This window comes from Lottia gigantea (genome assembly GCF_000327385.1).
Source record: "Lottia gigantea unplaced genomic scaffold LOTGIsca_14, whole genome shotgun sequence".
Classification (NCBI taxonomy): Eukaryota; Metazoa; Mollusca; class Gastropoda; family Lottiidae; genus Lottia; species Lottia gigantea.
In genome coordinates this window covers 4,101,829-4,119,498 of record NW_008707617.1, presented here as the reverse complement: position 1 = coordinate 4,119,498, position 17,670 = coordinate 4,101,829, and the positions used below count along the sequence as shown (strand labels likewise).

The window sequence follows — 17,670 nt, the reverse complement described above, 5'->3', positions numbered from 1 at the left end:
TATACCTTCAGAGAATTTTTTTTCATCTTTCGTAAATCTGCTTTTGATGTAAGATTTAATATTTATAACACAATTACTATATATTATCCTTCGATATAAAGAAGATTTAAACTAAAATATATATACCTTTAAAGGGACAGCTGCTCCATTTTCTTGACCAATCACACTTTAGTCTCAGAAACAGGATTTTTTTTTAGCTAAGCCAATCAGTTCACCGTGGAAATTTGACCTTTCAAATCTATGTGTATCCAGAATCATCTGCAAGTGAATGTTAAAATGATGACTTGTCAATTATTGTTTTATAGAAAGACATATAGAAATAGAGAGTAAATTCCTAGTTAAATATTTCTGAAGACTATTTACATATATTCAAGATTAAAATCAAAACTCCTCCCCCCCCATAAAATGGCGCATCTTTCTCTTTAAAACAAAACTTTATAACTCCTAATAAAGTGTAGATTTATTTGTGACTTATATATGATATCTGGTGAATGCTTCAATTTAGGGTAATGTAATGTGATGAGGTCTTTTTAAAGTTACCAAGTGTTTTATTCAGTTCATAAATTTAGTCAAAGTGGTCAGTGATGTAGCCTACTTATTGAAAATTGAACATCCCATTAAGAGCTGATTTCTTATAGTTATTTAATTAGACTTATTGATCACGATTCATATAAGTAATTTTTAGAATCTAATCTTGAATCTTTAAGTTACTTTTATTTATGTTTATTATTATACGGTCCATATACTTTGTCTGGTTTGAGCAATATTTTCTAGAACCAAGTATCCTTATTGCACAATGCATAACCCAAATAGGTGTAGAAACCTAGAATGTACTAGTTCATTGAACTTGCTCATGTTATATGTCATTAAGAAGAACTCACTTTTGATGAATGCTTATCTCAGGCCTAACTGTGGAATATATACATTTGCTCATTTATTTAAATTTTTCATTGTTGATTTTATAAAGTTTTTTCTATTGACTGTGATAATACCCACCATAATTATATATCAGAAAATATTTGTGGACAGCATACTAACTGTTAATTTTTATACGTCCACATTTCCATATTGCCGTCGCCCCTGTCCGTCGGTCCATCAACATTTCTTGTGAACACAATAGAGACTACAGTTTTCAACTGATTTTAATGAAATTTGGTGTGATCATTTACATTGATGAGATCTTGGTCAACTTCAAATTTGATGAGATCTTTGTCAACAGTTTTTGAGTTATTGCTCTTGACTTAGGAAAAACGCATAAAAATTTGTTTGTGAACACAATAGAGACTACAGTTTTTAACTAATTTTACTAAATTTGGTGTGATCATTTATATTGATGAGATCTAGGTCAAATTCGAATTTGACGATTATTTGATGAACGGTTTTGAGTTTTAGCCCTTGACTTAGGAAAAATGGTCAAAATTTGTTTGTGAACACAATAGAGACTACAGTTTTCAACTGATATCAATGAAATTTGGTGTGATAATTGATATTGATGAGATCTTGGACAAGTTCGAATTTGATAATATTTCGATGAACGATCTTTGAGTTATTGCCCTTGACTTAGGAAAAACATGTCAAAATTTGTTTGTGAACGCATTAGAGACTACAGTTTTCAGTTGATTTTAATGAAACAAGGTGTGATCATGTATATTGATGAGATAATTTGATGTATTTGGGTTATTGATATTGATTTTTAAAAATTTGGTGGAATTTCTCAGTATAAATAAATGGCAGTAAATATATATATAATTGAATTCAAACTATTAAAATTTCTTTAATATGAGAAAATTCATACTGTAGTCACTAAAGACTGTTTTATCATTTCTGACAGCTGCCAGTTGGCGTATGTTACCTTGCCTGGCAAGCTATCTTGTAAGGTAACCATGATTGCAAAGCCCATATATTAATACTACCCAAGGTCACAAAATATAGTTTGTTATGAATTGATCAAAGTGCAATTTAAAAACCAAGAAAAACCATTGTTGTATATACCACACTATTGTATCAACTAAAGTACAATAGTTCACTTGAAGTTTATCTAGAAAATGAGAGTTGCTGTACTTGTGTATCAGTCACAAAATTCTTGTGCTTTGTAAAGGAACGTGTATCAAAAATTATTGATTGTAAATATCATAATGTATTACCTGATACAAAATAACCTAGCCACAGTGAAAATTGATAGAGAAAGATGTATTGTATTTGGAAATGTGTTGAAGAGACATTGAACAAATAGTAAATACATCATTACAAGATTTATGGTAATATTTGTTATAATACTCCCCTTTTCTTTTTCCTTAAATATGGTAGACCTGATACAAAAAAATATATTGTAGTTTATATCGATTATATTAAAGTAATGTCATATTATACTGTAAGGAGCTATGCTGCATAACCTTTTTTAGCCTAGGTAGATTAGACACAGATAGACAAATAATAACAATGATTAATCATATAGTGATCAGAGCAATTAAAACAAAAACACAAAAATGCAAATTATAACTCTAATGCAATTTAATTCTATTTTAATTTATCTATGAATGTTTCATTAAAATCCAGTTTGTAAATTTTGTGATATTGAATACTATGTTGGATGTATAGAATAGTTTGAGATTGGAACTTCTAAGGCAGACTTAATTCATAAACTCAAAAGTCCTTTCACAGCAAAGTTTGTTATTCCTTCAGTGCATGAACAGCCTATTGTAATCCTTTTTAAATGACATAGTCCATATTATTTCAATATTTTACATTAAAATGATCGCATGCTCACATTTAGAAGTAATGACTGATCTCTTTCAAGATGATTTTTAAAGCTCCAGTGTAAAGAATTTGGCCATAATGTACTTAAAGACCTATAGCTAAATAGGAATAATAGGCCCAATCTCAATCTTGATAGTATATGTTAAATTATTCATTATTATTTAAAAGCATAAACAAAAACATAAATAACATTATAAACTATTGATAAATGTTGTTTATATTTTCTATTTTCAAACCAAAATAAAGGTAGATGTGACTTTTGCAATGTCATTATCATCTTATTTGCTTCAAGTATTGTTCCAAAGTTGAGTTCCCTTCTATGATAACTGTAACTGAAAGTGATCAGCATTCAGAGCATGTTTCCACATTAATATGTGGGCTCTATGGTAGGCCAACTGTGTTCCTTAAAATTGATTAAATACAACCATTTTTTCAAAGAAATTTTTGTCCACTGGCTCACAGGATGGATTGGTCTAGGGAATATCAAAAATTACAATTACTGCAAGGCAATCAATTACATTAAGTTTCCATGCTTTGCAGGGTCCATTAAATATATGATGTCCACTATTATACCATTAAGTCTTAACCATACAGGTAATACAAGTAGTTCTTATTATATAATTTTATTCATTGTCTTACCTAGGCCTACACATAACTTATAAAGGTGCGCCATTTTGGGGGGTTAATTTGAGTCTTGAATATATATAAATAGTCTTCAGAAGTACTAGAACTTTTTAACTTTCAAACACAGATAATTCTGGACCCACATGGATTTGAAGGCTCATATTTCGACATTGAACTGTGAACAAATTTCTGTTTCAGACTTAGCCTAAGGTACATTTGTTAAAAAAAATGGTGCACATGTCTCTTTAAATCAAGGTAAAGCAAATGAAATAGTTCTAGTTTATAGCCCTCTAAAAATGCATATTAAGCTTTTTACATTTGAATATAAACTTGGAAGGAAATAAGACTTCTGTTGGGCATTATTAACCAGAGCCGTATATAGAGAGAGTCTGGCCAACTACGTCACAAGGCGCCATCTTGTTACCCTCTCTTAGCTACAAGGCGGCCGACGTTATCCCTCGTAAACGCTCTAGAATTTACAGTTTTTAACCGATTTTGATAAAATTTGGTATGTCTATACAAAAACACAAAAAGAAGACAAATTTTGAATTTTAGCACTTTCCAAATATTAACCACCGAAATATTAAACCTGTAATCTTCCATATTAAAATAGCTAGGGCCTAGCTGTATATTCTACAGCTATATGGAACAATAGGGGAGGCGAAAATAATTCAAGGAAGCGCTGCCCCACCCCACTCCCCACCCCTGTCTCTTTTACTTGTGGACCTGAACAGAAAAAGGCTCATTATTCAGTTTCAATCAGCACAATTTATTTTATGTCATGAAGGCATGAAAGTTATATCACACCACTCAATAATCATCATTTCAGCTTTGAAACCATTTTGCTTCAGCTGTCGGCTGTTGTCCTGGCGATCTGTTTCTCTTTGACTGTCGTCGAAGTGATTCTGGAAGAGAAACCAAAATTTACACAAGTGACTGGCCCAAAAGACTTAGTGTTCACATTATAGTCTAGACCCACAGTCTACATTGCCCTTCCATATTTTTCTGCGAATGTCAATAATGAAATAACATAAACAATGGTGGCGTTTCATTTGATCTCTAAAGGGGGTGGGGTAATACTGATAGGCATTTAGGAAATCAATGATATTGATAGGGAGAAGGGTGGTGGTGGGGGGGTTTTGGGTTGAAAATCAGGACCAGCACAAATATTAGGATTAGGAGCCATGGCCCCTTGCCTCACCGTACAAGCACCAATATGGCGCACACCTTTAAATTATACTGTTTGTTTTAGTGATTGGAAGTAAATAATAATAAATACTAAAAAAGTAAATAGTCTTAGAATTTCACATTTATAGAAAAACATAAATCGATCGATTATGTGCAGGCCTATCAGTATCAGAAATGTTGTTGACAGTGTCTCAGAAGCCATGGTGCATGCTCCTCGTCTAGGCCTAGGTTTAGATAGCCAGTGCGTGGAAAGAAACCCTCTCACAAAGTTTTCATATCTATTATATCCAGTTTTTAGACCTGAACATAACACGATTTGCAAAACCCCTGAAATCATCGAATGTACTTACATCGTATAGAAGAGAGTTGTCGTGGGGAGTCCAGTCGGATCGTTTGACCTTTACTTCCCATTCTCTGCGTCTCCTTTTATCCTTAGGGAACCTGTGCATCACTATACCTTCTCCAGATTTGACAGAGCATTTCTATGCCACACATCGAAACATTCTGTTGCCAGACAAGACCAGGAATTAGGCTTAAACAACGTAAAGAATACCCAGGCTCCTACGCCTAAACGTCGCGGGAAGGGTAACAATATGGCGGCCTTCAATCACGTGACCGCTCTGCGCCAATCATGGTTCAGCGCGGCGAGATCACAAGTTGGCCAGACTCTCTCTATATACGGCTCTGTTATTAACCAGTAAATGTAATTGTTGTCTGAAGCCAGTATCGGGAGAGGGTAACTCATTACAAATTTTCAGAATAAAGTACGAATAAGTCCGTCGTCAAAAACACATTCACTTTATAAAATGAGGCATGCATTTATGACAAGATTCATATCATGTTTACATACAACCTTTTACAGACCAAGTATCCTTGGTTATCAGGTAAGGATATAAGATAAGATGATAGATAAGAGACCAGTTCCCTTTCAGTGTAACCTGTATTCGTGCATATAATAAGGATTCAACAACTAATTTCGTCAAAAGTAAATTTTTCTTTATCATTATGTTTGAGATGTTTCCTCGGATATTCTATGAAATAATTAAACTTGGTTTGTTTCGATTTTCTTTATGAATCCCTCACTTTGACCCAAATTCGTGAGTAACCAACTCGACTACTTTTGTGTAAAATGCTATGTACTAAAAGACCTTTAGCTAAATAGGAAAAATAGGCCCAATCTCAATCTTTATAGGGAGCCGCGGTGGCTCAGTGAGTTAGACGCTTGCTCGCTAACCTGAAGGTCCAGGGTTCAATCCCGGCATAGGTCGAGATAATACCTTCGGATTTTTCAACCCGGTTTACCCCTGTCAGTGATGCAGGTAAGAGGGGCTGACATGGAAAAAGCGTCTAGTTATTTGGATGGGACAATAAACCGCGGCCTCGTGTGCTACAGGCTGCGCACGTTAAAGATCCCTCGACAGTATAATGTTTATGGGTGGATCTTGGTGATGTGTAAAAGATATATATAGTTTAACTACATTTTAATCATAAAATTGGACAGCGTGCATCTTAGTTATGGGCGCAGCCATATTCAATTAAGGGACATAACTCTCAATACATAAAATGATCAGAGGAGTCCGAAACACTGGACACTACATCCCTTCCCCCTTTAGATAAAAGAACATTGTCACTGGTTACATAATAGCACTGAAAGTTATTTGTGTTCTTTTCAAGTTAAAATAAAATTAAAAATGGATAACTGTCCACTTGATTAGATTTAAAATATTACGCATTATTTAGCACATTGATTAAATATAATGTTACTCAAATCACAGTTCAGATTAATTGACTAGAAAATAATTAAAATTGCCCTAAACATAGTCATTTAGATAACAGGGTCTATTACGATGTCTTCTTGGGTTTCTTCTCATTGGTTGTGGAATTACTGGATTTGGTCGTTGAGCATAACTATCATCCTCGATGTCATCTTCAGAATCGGATGTTGCTTTATTGAGCTGATTTGACGTAGTTGGTACTCTTTTTAGTAACGAGCTGTTTCTTGCATAAACTTTACCATTAGGTCGTTTCAGTGTAATCATAGATCCTTTAACATCTAATACAACGGATGGTTCAGCACTAAAAGGTGTAGACAATTTATTGACTTTATTCTGTTTCACTAATACCAAGTCTCCTTGCATGAGATCAGATGATTTGGCATGGAACTTTTGATCTGCATATGATTTCATCTTACATTTGGCAGCTTTATCGTTTATTCTAGCCAATTTCTGGTGGTTGTCTTCACTTGGTGTTTCTAATGAATTTTCTGGAAGTTTGGTTTTGATTTGATGATTAAACAACAGTTGAGCTGGTGATACACCGGTTGTAGAATGTGGCGTTGCTCTATAGTTGAGTAAAATTTGATTAAGATCTCTCTTCCATTCTCCCCTTTCAACAAAAGATGAACGAATGTACTTTTCGATCGTGCGCATAAACCTTTCAGCTTCACCATTTGCCTTAGGCCAGTAAGGAGTGACACGTGCATGATGAAAACCAACAGTTTTAGCATATGATTGAAAATCTGCACCATTTAATGGGGGTCCATTATCAGATTTAAGTTCGTGAACAATTCCATGTTTTGGTGAGGTTCCAGTGTTTGCTGATTGACAAGGTATACAATGATTGATGAGTGATTCTGTATCTCGATTAATGTTAGGATACCATACTTTTTCTCGAAGTAATCGTTTGGTTTTAACAACTCCTTGATGACCTTCGTGAGCTATTTTGAGACAATTATCACGTAGAGATTCTGGTATTACCAATTTTGAATTTCTGAGGACAACTGATGAAACAACCGATAACTGGTTTCTGACGTTGTAGAATGGTTTAATGTCAGGATCAGCCTTATTCCAGATATTGGTGTTGATAGATTGAATCAATTTCTGCATAGCTGGATCCGTCGATGTAGCTTCTCGGATCATCTCTAAAGTCATAGATTTTGGTACAGCATTATTAGCTATATAATTAACATATTCTTCTAGTCTCTATCAAAATTTGTTTGGCAGGGTTGAGGGTGTCTCGATAAGAAATCAGCAGGATTGTTAGCTCCTGGTTGATATTCGACTAGTAAGTTGTATGGTTGCAAACGTAGTAACCAACGTTCAATTCTTGCTGTAGGTTTGGAAAGTGGTTTATTAAAAATCCCCTCTAATGGTTTGTGGTCCGTGATGATGATGAAATCTTTTCCATAGACATACAGATGATAACGTTCTGCAGACCAAACTATCGCAAGTGCTTCACGATCTATCTGGGAGTATCTTCTTTCAACATCAGATAGGCTTCTGCTAGCATAAGATATGACGAAGCGATGATCATCTGCATCAACTTGGGTAAGTATTGCTCCAAGTCCTACAGGACTAGCATCTACAAAGATCTCTGTTTTTCTTGCAGGATCAAAGTACGATATAACTGTCTCGACTGATAGACTATCCTTGAAATTTTGGAAAGCTGTTTGATGTTCTTCAGTCCATGACCATTTGATTCCCTTTTTAGTTAATTCTCGGAGAGGGTCGGTGATGTCGAATGAATCGGGCTATATAGTTTGTCAATCCTAATAAGCTTCTAACAGCAGCAACACCTTGTGGAACAGGTGCTTCTTTGACTGCAGCAACTTTAGCAGGGTCTGGAGATATACCCTGAGACGAGAATGTAAATCCGAAAAATTCAAGTTTGTGTTGGTTGAACAAACATTTGTCGAGATTTAGTTTAAGATTCTTTTCACGTAGGCGTTGAAATACCATATGAAGAGATTGGTTTTGGTCAGTGTCTGATTTACCATAGACAATTATATCGTCGGAGATGTTCTTTACACCTGGTATGCCTGTCAAAACTTGCTGGATTATGTACTGGAATATCTCAGATGCAGAAGATAAGCCAAACAATAGTCTTTTGTACCTTCTTAAACCAAGGTGGGTTGCAAATGTTGTAAGGTAGCGTGATGATGGGGCTAACTCAATTTGATGATAACCTTGAAAGAGTCCAGTTTTGAAAATGTTGTGGATCCATTAAGGTCATGTATGATTTCATCTAAGGTTGGTGTTGGGTGACGTTGTCTGGTAACAGCTGTGTTGGCTGCTCTCATATCAACACATATTCTGACTGTGTTATTCCGTTTCGGTACGATTACAATGGGCGATACCCACGGTGTCGGTCCAGATACTTCCTCGATGATGTCAGAGTCTTGAAGTTTTTGAAGTTCAGCCTCAACTAATTTTCTTGTATGGAAAGGAATGCGTCTCGCAGGTTGAGCAATAGGTTTAACTGTTTCGTCTATGTGGATTTGGAATTGGTAGTCTTTTAGTTTGCCTAATCCTTGGAAAACATCTTTAAATTCAGATATTAAAGTCTCAGACTTTGGTAGATCAGATGATATTGTAGAATTTACTTGATGTATTTGAACTAGATCAAGTTCTAAACAAGACTTGTACCCAATAAGAGTGCTTGCTTTCTGGTCTGTGACATAAAATAGTGCCGTACATTGCTTGATTGGAGTTTCTATAGTAGCATCAAATACTCCTAGGATTGGTAGAGGAATTGTTGAACCATACACGTAGATCTTAGATTTTGGTGTTCTCAACTCTAACGCTTTATGCTTGATGATTTTCTGATATGTTTCCTTGTCGACGATATTGACTGATGCTCCAGTGTCGATGATAACAGGAATGGTTACACCAGCAATGGTTAGATTAGTAAGCGGTTGCTTGCTGTTGGTTGGTGAGTCGACTGTGAAAATATATTCATCGTCAGAAGATGATTGACTGTCATGAATAAGATTGATTGATTTAGGTTTGGATCCTCCATTATTGGATTTCGACTTTGATTGGTTATATCGATTGGTTGGTTTAGCAAAAGTCTTGGTATTCGTTGATGTGGTCGATCGACCTCCTCCTCTACAAACTCTTGCAAAATGATTTAACCTTCCACAATTAGAACAGGTTTCCCCTTTTGCTGGACATGGTTTGTCTACATGGGGCCAAAATCCACCACATAAGCCACAGGTTTGGTTTTGGCCGATTAGATTTGGGATGGTTGTGAGGTTTAGAATTCTTGGTTCCACCTGATGACATATAGTTGACAGATACTGATTTTGTGGTACCGGTACGTGACGAATGATCCATTTGGTTAGTTTGACTCGCAGCGGATTCCATAGCTTGTGAAATATCTATGATATTGTCGAGTTTAAGATCCTTCTCTCTGAGTAGACGCCGTTTAAGTCTTGAAGACGAGCATTTCTCGACTACTTGATCAGCAATGGCATCATTAACATCAGGAAAATCACAAGTAGCTGATAGTGATCGAAGGCGAGTTACGAACTGACTGATTGATTCACTTGAATTCTGACTTGCTTGTTTGAAAATATATCTTTCGAATCTGATGTTTTTCTTTGGTTCAAAATATTCTTTCAATTTATCAGATGCCGTTTTAAAATCTTCGCCAGTATCAGATAAACCATCGAAAACTTCTTGAACTGATTCACCTGCAAGGTGTAGAAGTAATGCACGTTTTTGTTTATCATCCCTAACACCCAAAGCCAGGATGTATACATCAAATCGGTCACGCCATTTCTTCCATCTGGTTGCCAATGAGCTATGGTCGGAGTCTGCTTGAAATTTTGGAATTTAACATTTGAGCCATGGTAGATGATATTTATGTGACCATTACTTAACCTCGATGCCAAATATAATGTTTATGGGAGGATCTTGGGGATGTGTAAAAGATATATATAGTTTAACTACATTTTAATCATAAAATTGGACAGGGTGCATCTTAGTTATGGGCGCAGCCATATTCAATTAAGGGACATAACTCTCAATACATAAAATGATCAGAGGAGTCTGAAACACTGGACACTACAGACAGTTGGAAATCGAAAAAGAGAAGGCTAATGCCGCTGTCCTGGCAAAATGTCCCTCATGGCACCCTGCATGGCGTTGCCCGTCTTCATTAGCCCACAAGGTGCAGAAGAGTAGGACGTAAAACTCCATTCATTTCATTTCATTTCTCAATCTTTATAGTATATGTTAAATTATTCATTATTATTTCAAAGCATAAACAAAAACTTTAATAAATTTAATTCATAAACTCAAAAGTCCTTTCACAGCAAAGTTTGTTATTCCTTCAGTGCATGAACAGCCTATTGTAATCCTTTTTAAATGACATAGTCCATATTATTTCAATATTTTACATTAAAATGATCGCAGGCTCACATTTAGAAGTAATGACTGATCTCTTTCAAGATGATTTTTAAAGCTCCAGTGTAAAGAATTTGGCCATAATGTACTTAAAGACCTATAGCTAAATAGGAATAATAGGCTCAATCTTGATAGTATATGTTAAATTATTCATTATTAACTATTACTAACTATTGATAAATGTTGTTTATATTTTCTATTTTCATACAAAATCAAGGTAGACATGACTGTTGCAATGTCATTATCATCTTATTTGCTTTAATTATTTTTCCAAAGTTGAGCTCTGCAAGGCAATCAATTACATTAGTTCCCATGCTTTGCAGGGTCCATTAGGTATATGATGTCCACTATTATACCATTAAGTCTTAACTTTGATCTATAAATAAGTCGAGAAAAACACCATGTATTGATACCCATTGGTACAATTAATATTTATCTTTAATAATATTTCATTTTATTCTAATGGCAATTAATCAAAGAACAATGATTTAAAAAAATATATCTGACAAAATAAGATATGTAAAACGTAAGAGCGATTTATTGCTAAAAGTCATTGTAGCAACATAATATGGCCCACACTGTGTTCCACAGCAGTTTTCTAATGACACGGAATCCGCTAGTTTATCACATGACTTTGTTCACTAGAATATATTCTAGCAGACGACACTCGGATTCCGTGGGCCATATTCTTATGTCGTTTCAATGACTTTTCGCAACTCTTATGTTTTACTTATCTTAATTTGTCTGTCACTATTTTTTTTTAAATCATTGTTCTTTTAAGGAATAGTCATCAGTTATAATGAAATATTGTTAAAGATAAATACTAAGAAATGGTAATTATACAACTGGGTATCCACACAACGGGTTTTTCTCGATTTATTTATAGATCGAAAATAGGTGATGGAGTTTGCAGCCATTGTCAAGTTGGTTGCTCATGAAATATGGGTCTATGTGAAGGATTCATAAAGAAAATCGAAACAAACCAATTTTAATTATTTTGTAGAATATCTGAGGAAACATCGAAGACATAAACAAAATATTTTAACTTTTTTAATTTTGACAAAATTCGATGTTGAATGCTTATATGCACAAATATAAGTTACACCACTGTATATAATGTTAGAAATAAATAATAAATTTGGTGTGGCTTTGAAACAGCAAGAAAATTTCTGCTAGCTGATATTGTACAGACAACTCATGTTTATCAAAACAAGCAAATGCAAAGGTCACGTGAGGTTTCGCATGTGAATTATTAATCATTTCCAGAGATGCACAAAAAATAGGTTTTCATAGCACACCCTGACCACTATTTTTTTAGTCTCGAAACGATGTCAGTTCTCAAATGTATTGTGATTTATTTGTTGGTTGGTTTCTTTTAGGCTTATACACATAGAGTCTACTCTGTAAAATCTGATTTATTTTCTCTGGAAGACAAGTTCTCAGAAAAAGACAAAAATAAGATATTAGCTCATTTAAACCAGAAGACAGAGAAACAACTAGTAATAAACTTTGCTATTAACGAATTTCTAGCAAAATCAATTATTAAACATCACAAGATATCTGGTGAATTTAAAACACTATCAGACACCCTGAATGTGCATGGAATTGGAATAGATCTTCTACATGTAATTTGCGAGAAGATATTAACAGCTGATAAAACAGAATCAACATTTTTTCCAAAATTAAAAGATGAAGAATTAACTGTGAGTTGACTTCATATTTTTATGACTTTAAATCATCCATTTTGAATTCTATTTATGATGCTTAGGTAGATTTCATATTTTCATTCAAGCCAAACATTATTAAATTTTCCCAACATTTTTATAAGCCTACATTAGAGTATCAACATATATTGTTGTCACCACATTACAAACTTTTTTTTTCACCCGGACTTATTCAAACTCTTGTCTTGGGAACACGATTAAGTACATTTTGTATCTGAGCCTTTTATGCCAGTATGTAATGACAAGATCTTGACCGATTGGTAAATGGGTTAGCCTTTTAGGTTATACGCCCACATGGAAATGTGGTTGCCCATATGGAATGTCCATCCACTTTTCTGTAAGCATTAGAGACAACAGGTTTCATCCGAATTAATGAAGTTTGGTATAATGATTTATATTTATTAGATCTTTTGACTTTTTGATGAAGTTTTTGAGTAATTGCTCTTGACTTGAGTACAATACAGACCAACGTTTTCATCCGATTAAAATGAAATTTGGTGTTTATAATAATGAGATCTTTAGAAAAACATGTCAAAATTTGTTTTGGTATTGGTTTAAAAAGATTTTGTGGAAAAATATAAGCTTATATAATAAACAACTACAATTAATGTATTATGAAGATCTTTAAAATAATAAAATTCATATTTAATTCACTAAAGACTGGTATATTTCTGAAAGCTGCCCTTGGCTTTTAATAGATATAAATGCAAACTGGATAGTCCCCTTTTTGCAATTGATATGTGTGTAAAATAAAATAAGAAAATAGAGTTTTTCGTCCTTTTTTTCTGCTTCAAATTTGGACGTTTCAGTTAGCATTATAGTCAGTGATTATCTTAAAATTATCTTTTTACTTAATTGTAGACTAAATAAATGTAAAGGATTGTATTCTTAAAATGTACATGAAACAAAATCTATATGATGATTTTTACCTCTTATATTTACAGAAAGTTAACTTAATAGCTGTATTTGATATAGATATTGGAGGAGTGGGTTGGACATTATTAGATAGAAAATTAAATGTGATAGAGTGGAATAACCTACAGTTATTTGGTACACAACAATTTTCTCATTATGGTTTTAAGAAAAAGGTGACATTCACATAATTTCTTAAAAAATAAGTTACAAGCTGAAGTCTGTGGCCCAATTGAACAAATTGAACAAATTGATGTATAAGCTTAATCTCTTACATTCAATTCCCAGAGTGCAGGGAAATTCAGGTGTACTGGTACAAAAATAGGACAAACTCAAGAAAATGCCTCTGTCTTGCCCTGACATAAATACTACCACCAGCAAAATGACAGCCAGTTGCACACAATGGATGTATTTGCAGAACATTAAGTAATATATAGTTGCAGAAAATTGAGAATTGATTCTTTTATGGAACTATTTTACTGAGACAATGTATGAGTACTTGCTTTGAATGTTGTCGTGTATAAAATGGTTGAGTCTTATTTTTCTTTTTAGTTGGAAGAAATGAAAGAGTGTTTACCAGTAGCTGATTTATATCTTTTGGAAAAAACTGTTATTCGCCCATCAAAACAATATCTTAACCGCGCATTGGCTATGACAACAGTAGAAACAATGTTATTGACACTGTTGTATTCATTAGACTATAATGTAGTTAGATGTAAACAAAACACAATGGGGCGGTTTTTCAATTTAATTGTTGGCAATGAACAGACAAGTGGTTTATTTCTAATGAACCAGATATTAAAAGGAGAATCTGAACATAGATGTAGGATCTCATCAACACCAAGGAAATATTTTATGTCATTGTCAAAATTTGATCAAAATAGGTTGACTAATAGTTTATTATTAGGTCTGACTTATCATTATTTACATATATCAAACTCTCATAAACAAAGTGAAATTAGTGATGAATATAGTATTGAAAGGGAAGAGTCAGTAGATTTCTCCAATAAGGATTGTAATGTTTCCGACGATGAACCCAACACCACAGTACTCAGACTAGGTGAAAAACTTAAAGAAATGCAGGAAGAAGCATTAGAGAAAATGTCACAAGCCAAACAAAAGAAACCTTCAAAAGATGCTTTGAGCAAACAGGGAACTTCTTTGGACAAGAAAATAAATGCTACTGAAGTGAAAAAACCTTCAAAGAGATCTAGTTTTGATCCAGGGTATATAATGTCCAAATAAAATTTTAATTTCAATTTCTGATTCTCTTGATATACCCCTCCCGCATGTGTAATCAAAGGACAATTTTTTTTAAACAATGTTCTACTTTGTCTGCCTTAATCAAAATACACATATTTCCCGGTAACTACAAACTGATTCCAATGGAAAGTCTTTGTATGAAAATATATTGATGACTCAGGAAATTATTATTAAATCTATCAGTTTTGACAGATTATTAACATCAACACACTTCAATTAATAGACATTGTTACTATGTATATTCCACAACTTGCATACAAAATTTATATAGATGTCAGCAACCATTTTGTTTATTATCCACAACATTATCTCTATATCCTAGTTTCCACCATTCTTCTTTTGTCATTAAATTCCTATAAAAAACAGTATTTTGGGGGATTACTTGTCCTTGCATGAACTATGTTTTCATATGCATCCACTGACACCACACTAATAAGATACTTGGTATAGCGCTCATTACTGCTCCAACGTGAGCATTCAACTTTACAAACACATATATATCTACAAAAGTCAATATCTATACAAATACATACTCGCACACACCCTCTCCCTCACACTTGTTTTAGGTAAAGGTTCTTATAAAAGGTGTCTTTTAAAATGAGTCAACAGATTTACAAGTTTTTAACTATTCAGGTAACTTGTTCTATAACTGTGGTCCTACTACACAGAATGACATATCAGCAAATGTTTTATACTTTGTTTTTGGTACACAAAGATTAAGACAAGTAGAAGATCTTGTACAATACAGATTAATATCTAGATTTAAGAGATCAATAAATATTTTGGAGCCAAATAATTTAAACATTTGTACACAAATGGACGTGTATAGCTCCTTTAACGCCTCTGTGGTGCTGGCATATTTTAGTAGACCCAGGATCAATTTAACAGCCATATTTTGCACTTGTTGAATGGTCGTTCGATACTTCGAGGTAGATTAATACAGAGACTAGAAAGTAGTAATTTTAAAAAAAAAAAATACAGTACAATATATCTTGCCATTGTAAATAATTTGATTGACTATTATTTTGTTATACTTACTTATCCATTCGACATTGTAAATAAGCCTTAGAAGCATGTCTACATTCTCCATGATTACTATCATGCTGCTCTAAACATTTCATGAACTTTTTGATTTCTTCTTTACATTCTCCTGAAAATGATATTAATCTGGCAAAAGTTGGAATGATTGTAGCATTCTAAATTTTTTTTGTACATTAGGAACACTATCAACACTGATAGTATTGATTTGCCCATTTCAATTTTCAATCTGATGTCTGTGTGTCTCTAACTTCCAATAAAACTAATAGTCCATACACATTTCAATGCACTTTTTTTTACACTAAAAATACCACTTTCATACCCGTACAAAAATCGAATTTCTAAATTTGTTAGAAATGAAGTCGGGGTACAAATCATTTTTCTAGGACAAATGCTCCAACTGGCAATGAAAACAGAATACATGTACATTGTTTCTGTAGTAAGCAATTATTCAGAAAGTAATTCATATATTTCTGTTACCTTCATGATCTAGGGGAAAACTGCCTTTTAGTGGTGGTCTTTGTTTCACTCGTGGCTGATTTATTGCCATAACACTTTTGGGAAAAATTAAAAAGAAATTTTTCCTCGAAACATGAACGCTACTTTTATTTTAGGTAATGTTTCCTAACATTGTCATTGGCTATTCTATTTTTAACAGCCAATCAAATACTTAAGAAAAGATAACTCTGATTAACTATTTTCTCATGGAGGAAAACTTAAAAAGACGACAAAATTGGTACAGGTAAGGGTCCGGCATCCCTTTGTCGTAGGGTAAATATACAATTTCATTAGGAGAACAGTGCTCAGATATTTTTGATAAGAGTAGATTAAAGATTAAATTGAATACTTACACAACAGTGTAATTCATTCAATCTAATAACATGAAAATTAGAAAATGTAGATCTGGCTTCGACTTCGAATTTTTATGCTATGATTATATCTATGAATCTGATGGAGTTCTATCCTATCTTCGCCTAATGACAACCTTGATCGTAGGCTAGAAGCGGAGTTCACCGAACTCTTGTCCTAATGGTAGGTCAACAAGTATGTCTATTAGTGTTCTAGGCAAAATATATACCCAACTCTGTGTTTGACTTAAACTAAAGTGAGATTAGAATAGGCTTACAGTACTTAGCAAAATCTGCACATTGCGAAACGAAATATCAGCACTTTGCGAAATCAGCATATTTTTTTTGCAAAGTGCAGAAATCAGATGAGAGTTAAACAGTAAAACGATATGTATGTACGTGTTTACCTTCAATTTTCAGTAGCCTTTCGTCATCATCTTTGTAGTGAAATACTAATATATCAGTGTTGAATAATCGTTCCATCCACTCTATCTAGCAAGTATCCAGTTTTGATATTTTTGGTTTCCAAGGGTTATTTGACTCTGTGATTTCAATCTGATGTATTTGCCCCAATGATCATGCTTAAATTGGCTTGGCTTTGCAAGTCCTGCAGTCCCTATACAAATAAACTTAAACTTCGTTAGGAAATTACATTTGTGGGTGTCTCTTTCTCAAAATTTTCTAGACTCGATCCCTCAGACCCTATACAATTAATCTTGAACCTTGAATTAGGTGGAAAATAACAGGAATTTCCGTTTTCAGGCAACAGATTCTCAAAATTTTCTTCTGTTGGCCCTGCAGTCCCTATACAAATAAACCCCAAACAGGAAATTGCGTTAACAGGCGTCTAGACTAGATCCCTCAGACACTATAAACATAGGCTTGCGGCAAGTCTCACAAGCGTTTACGCCCACCATATGCCTTGATAAAGAGTTAAATGTGAACTGTAAAACGAACGCGATATCAAGAGTTTTATGAACGCGATATTAGAGTTTTATGCCATAAAAATATTCGCATCATCACCAAATTCAATAGTGCACATCTTCATAATTATATTGACACACATACAAAAGATCAAAAGAATCTATAGAGAATTATAGCCTGTAGAGTAGACAGAGGCAACCACAA

The 17,670-nt window shown here is 33.8% G+C and overlaps 2 protein-coding genes across 2 annotated transcripts; both read right to left on the bottom strand.

Moving 5' to 3' along the window:
* Positions 1-6,380: 6,380 nt before the first annotated feature.
* On the bottom strand, positions 6,381-11,442 carry LOTGIDRAFT_157659 (hypothetical protein; the record flags this gene model as incomplete). Its single annotated transcript, XM_009049856.1, has 3 exons — positions 6,381-6,832; positions 9,662-10,042; positions 11,391-11,442. The coding sequence occupies 3 exons, from the start codon at positions 11,440-11,442 to the stop codon at positions 6,381-6,383; spliced, it is 885 nt and encodes a 294-aa protein (XP_009048104.1).
* A 1,908-nt stretch (positions 11,443-13,350) lies between these two features.
* LOTGIDRAFT_212966 (hypothetical protein) lies at positions 13,351-16,292 on the bottom strand. The gene is made up of 3 exons (XM_009049855.1): positions 16,175-16,292; positions 15,695-15,806; positions 13,351-15,009 (listed from the first exon to the last, which is right to left on the bottom strand). The coding sequence occupies exons 1-3, from the start codon at positions 16,242-16,244 to the stop codon at positions 14,931-14,933; spliced, it is 261 nt and encodes an 86-aa protein (XP_009048103.1). The 5' UTR covers positions 16,245-16,292; the 3' UTR covers positions 13,351-14,930.
* Positions 16,293-17,670: the final 1,378 nt, after the last annotated feature.

Excerpts from the sequence above, each read along its gene's own strand:
- LOTGIDRAFT_212966 (XM_009049855.1), bottom strand. The coding sequence starts at position 16,244 with ATGGCAATAAATCAGCCACGAGTGAAACAAAGACCACCACTAAAAGGC. Across the intron at positions 15,807-16,174 it reads TTTTCCCCTAGATCATGAAG|GAGAATGTAAAGAAGAAATC; the intron begins GTAACAGAAATA and ends TATCATTTTCAG. Across the intron at positions 15,010-15,694 it reads TTACAATGTCGAATGGATAA|GAATTTAATGACAAAAGAAG; the intron begins GTAAGTATAACA and ends TGTTTTTTATAG.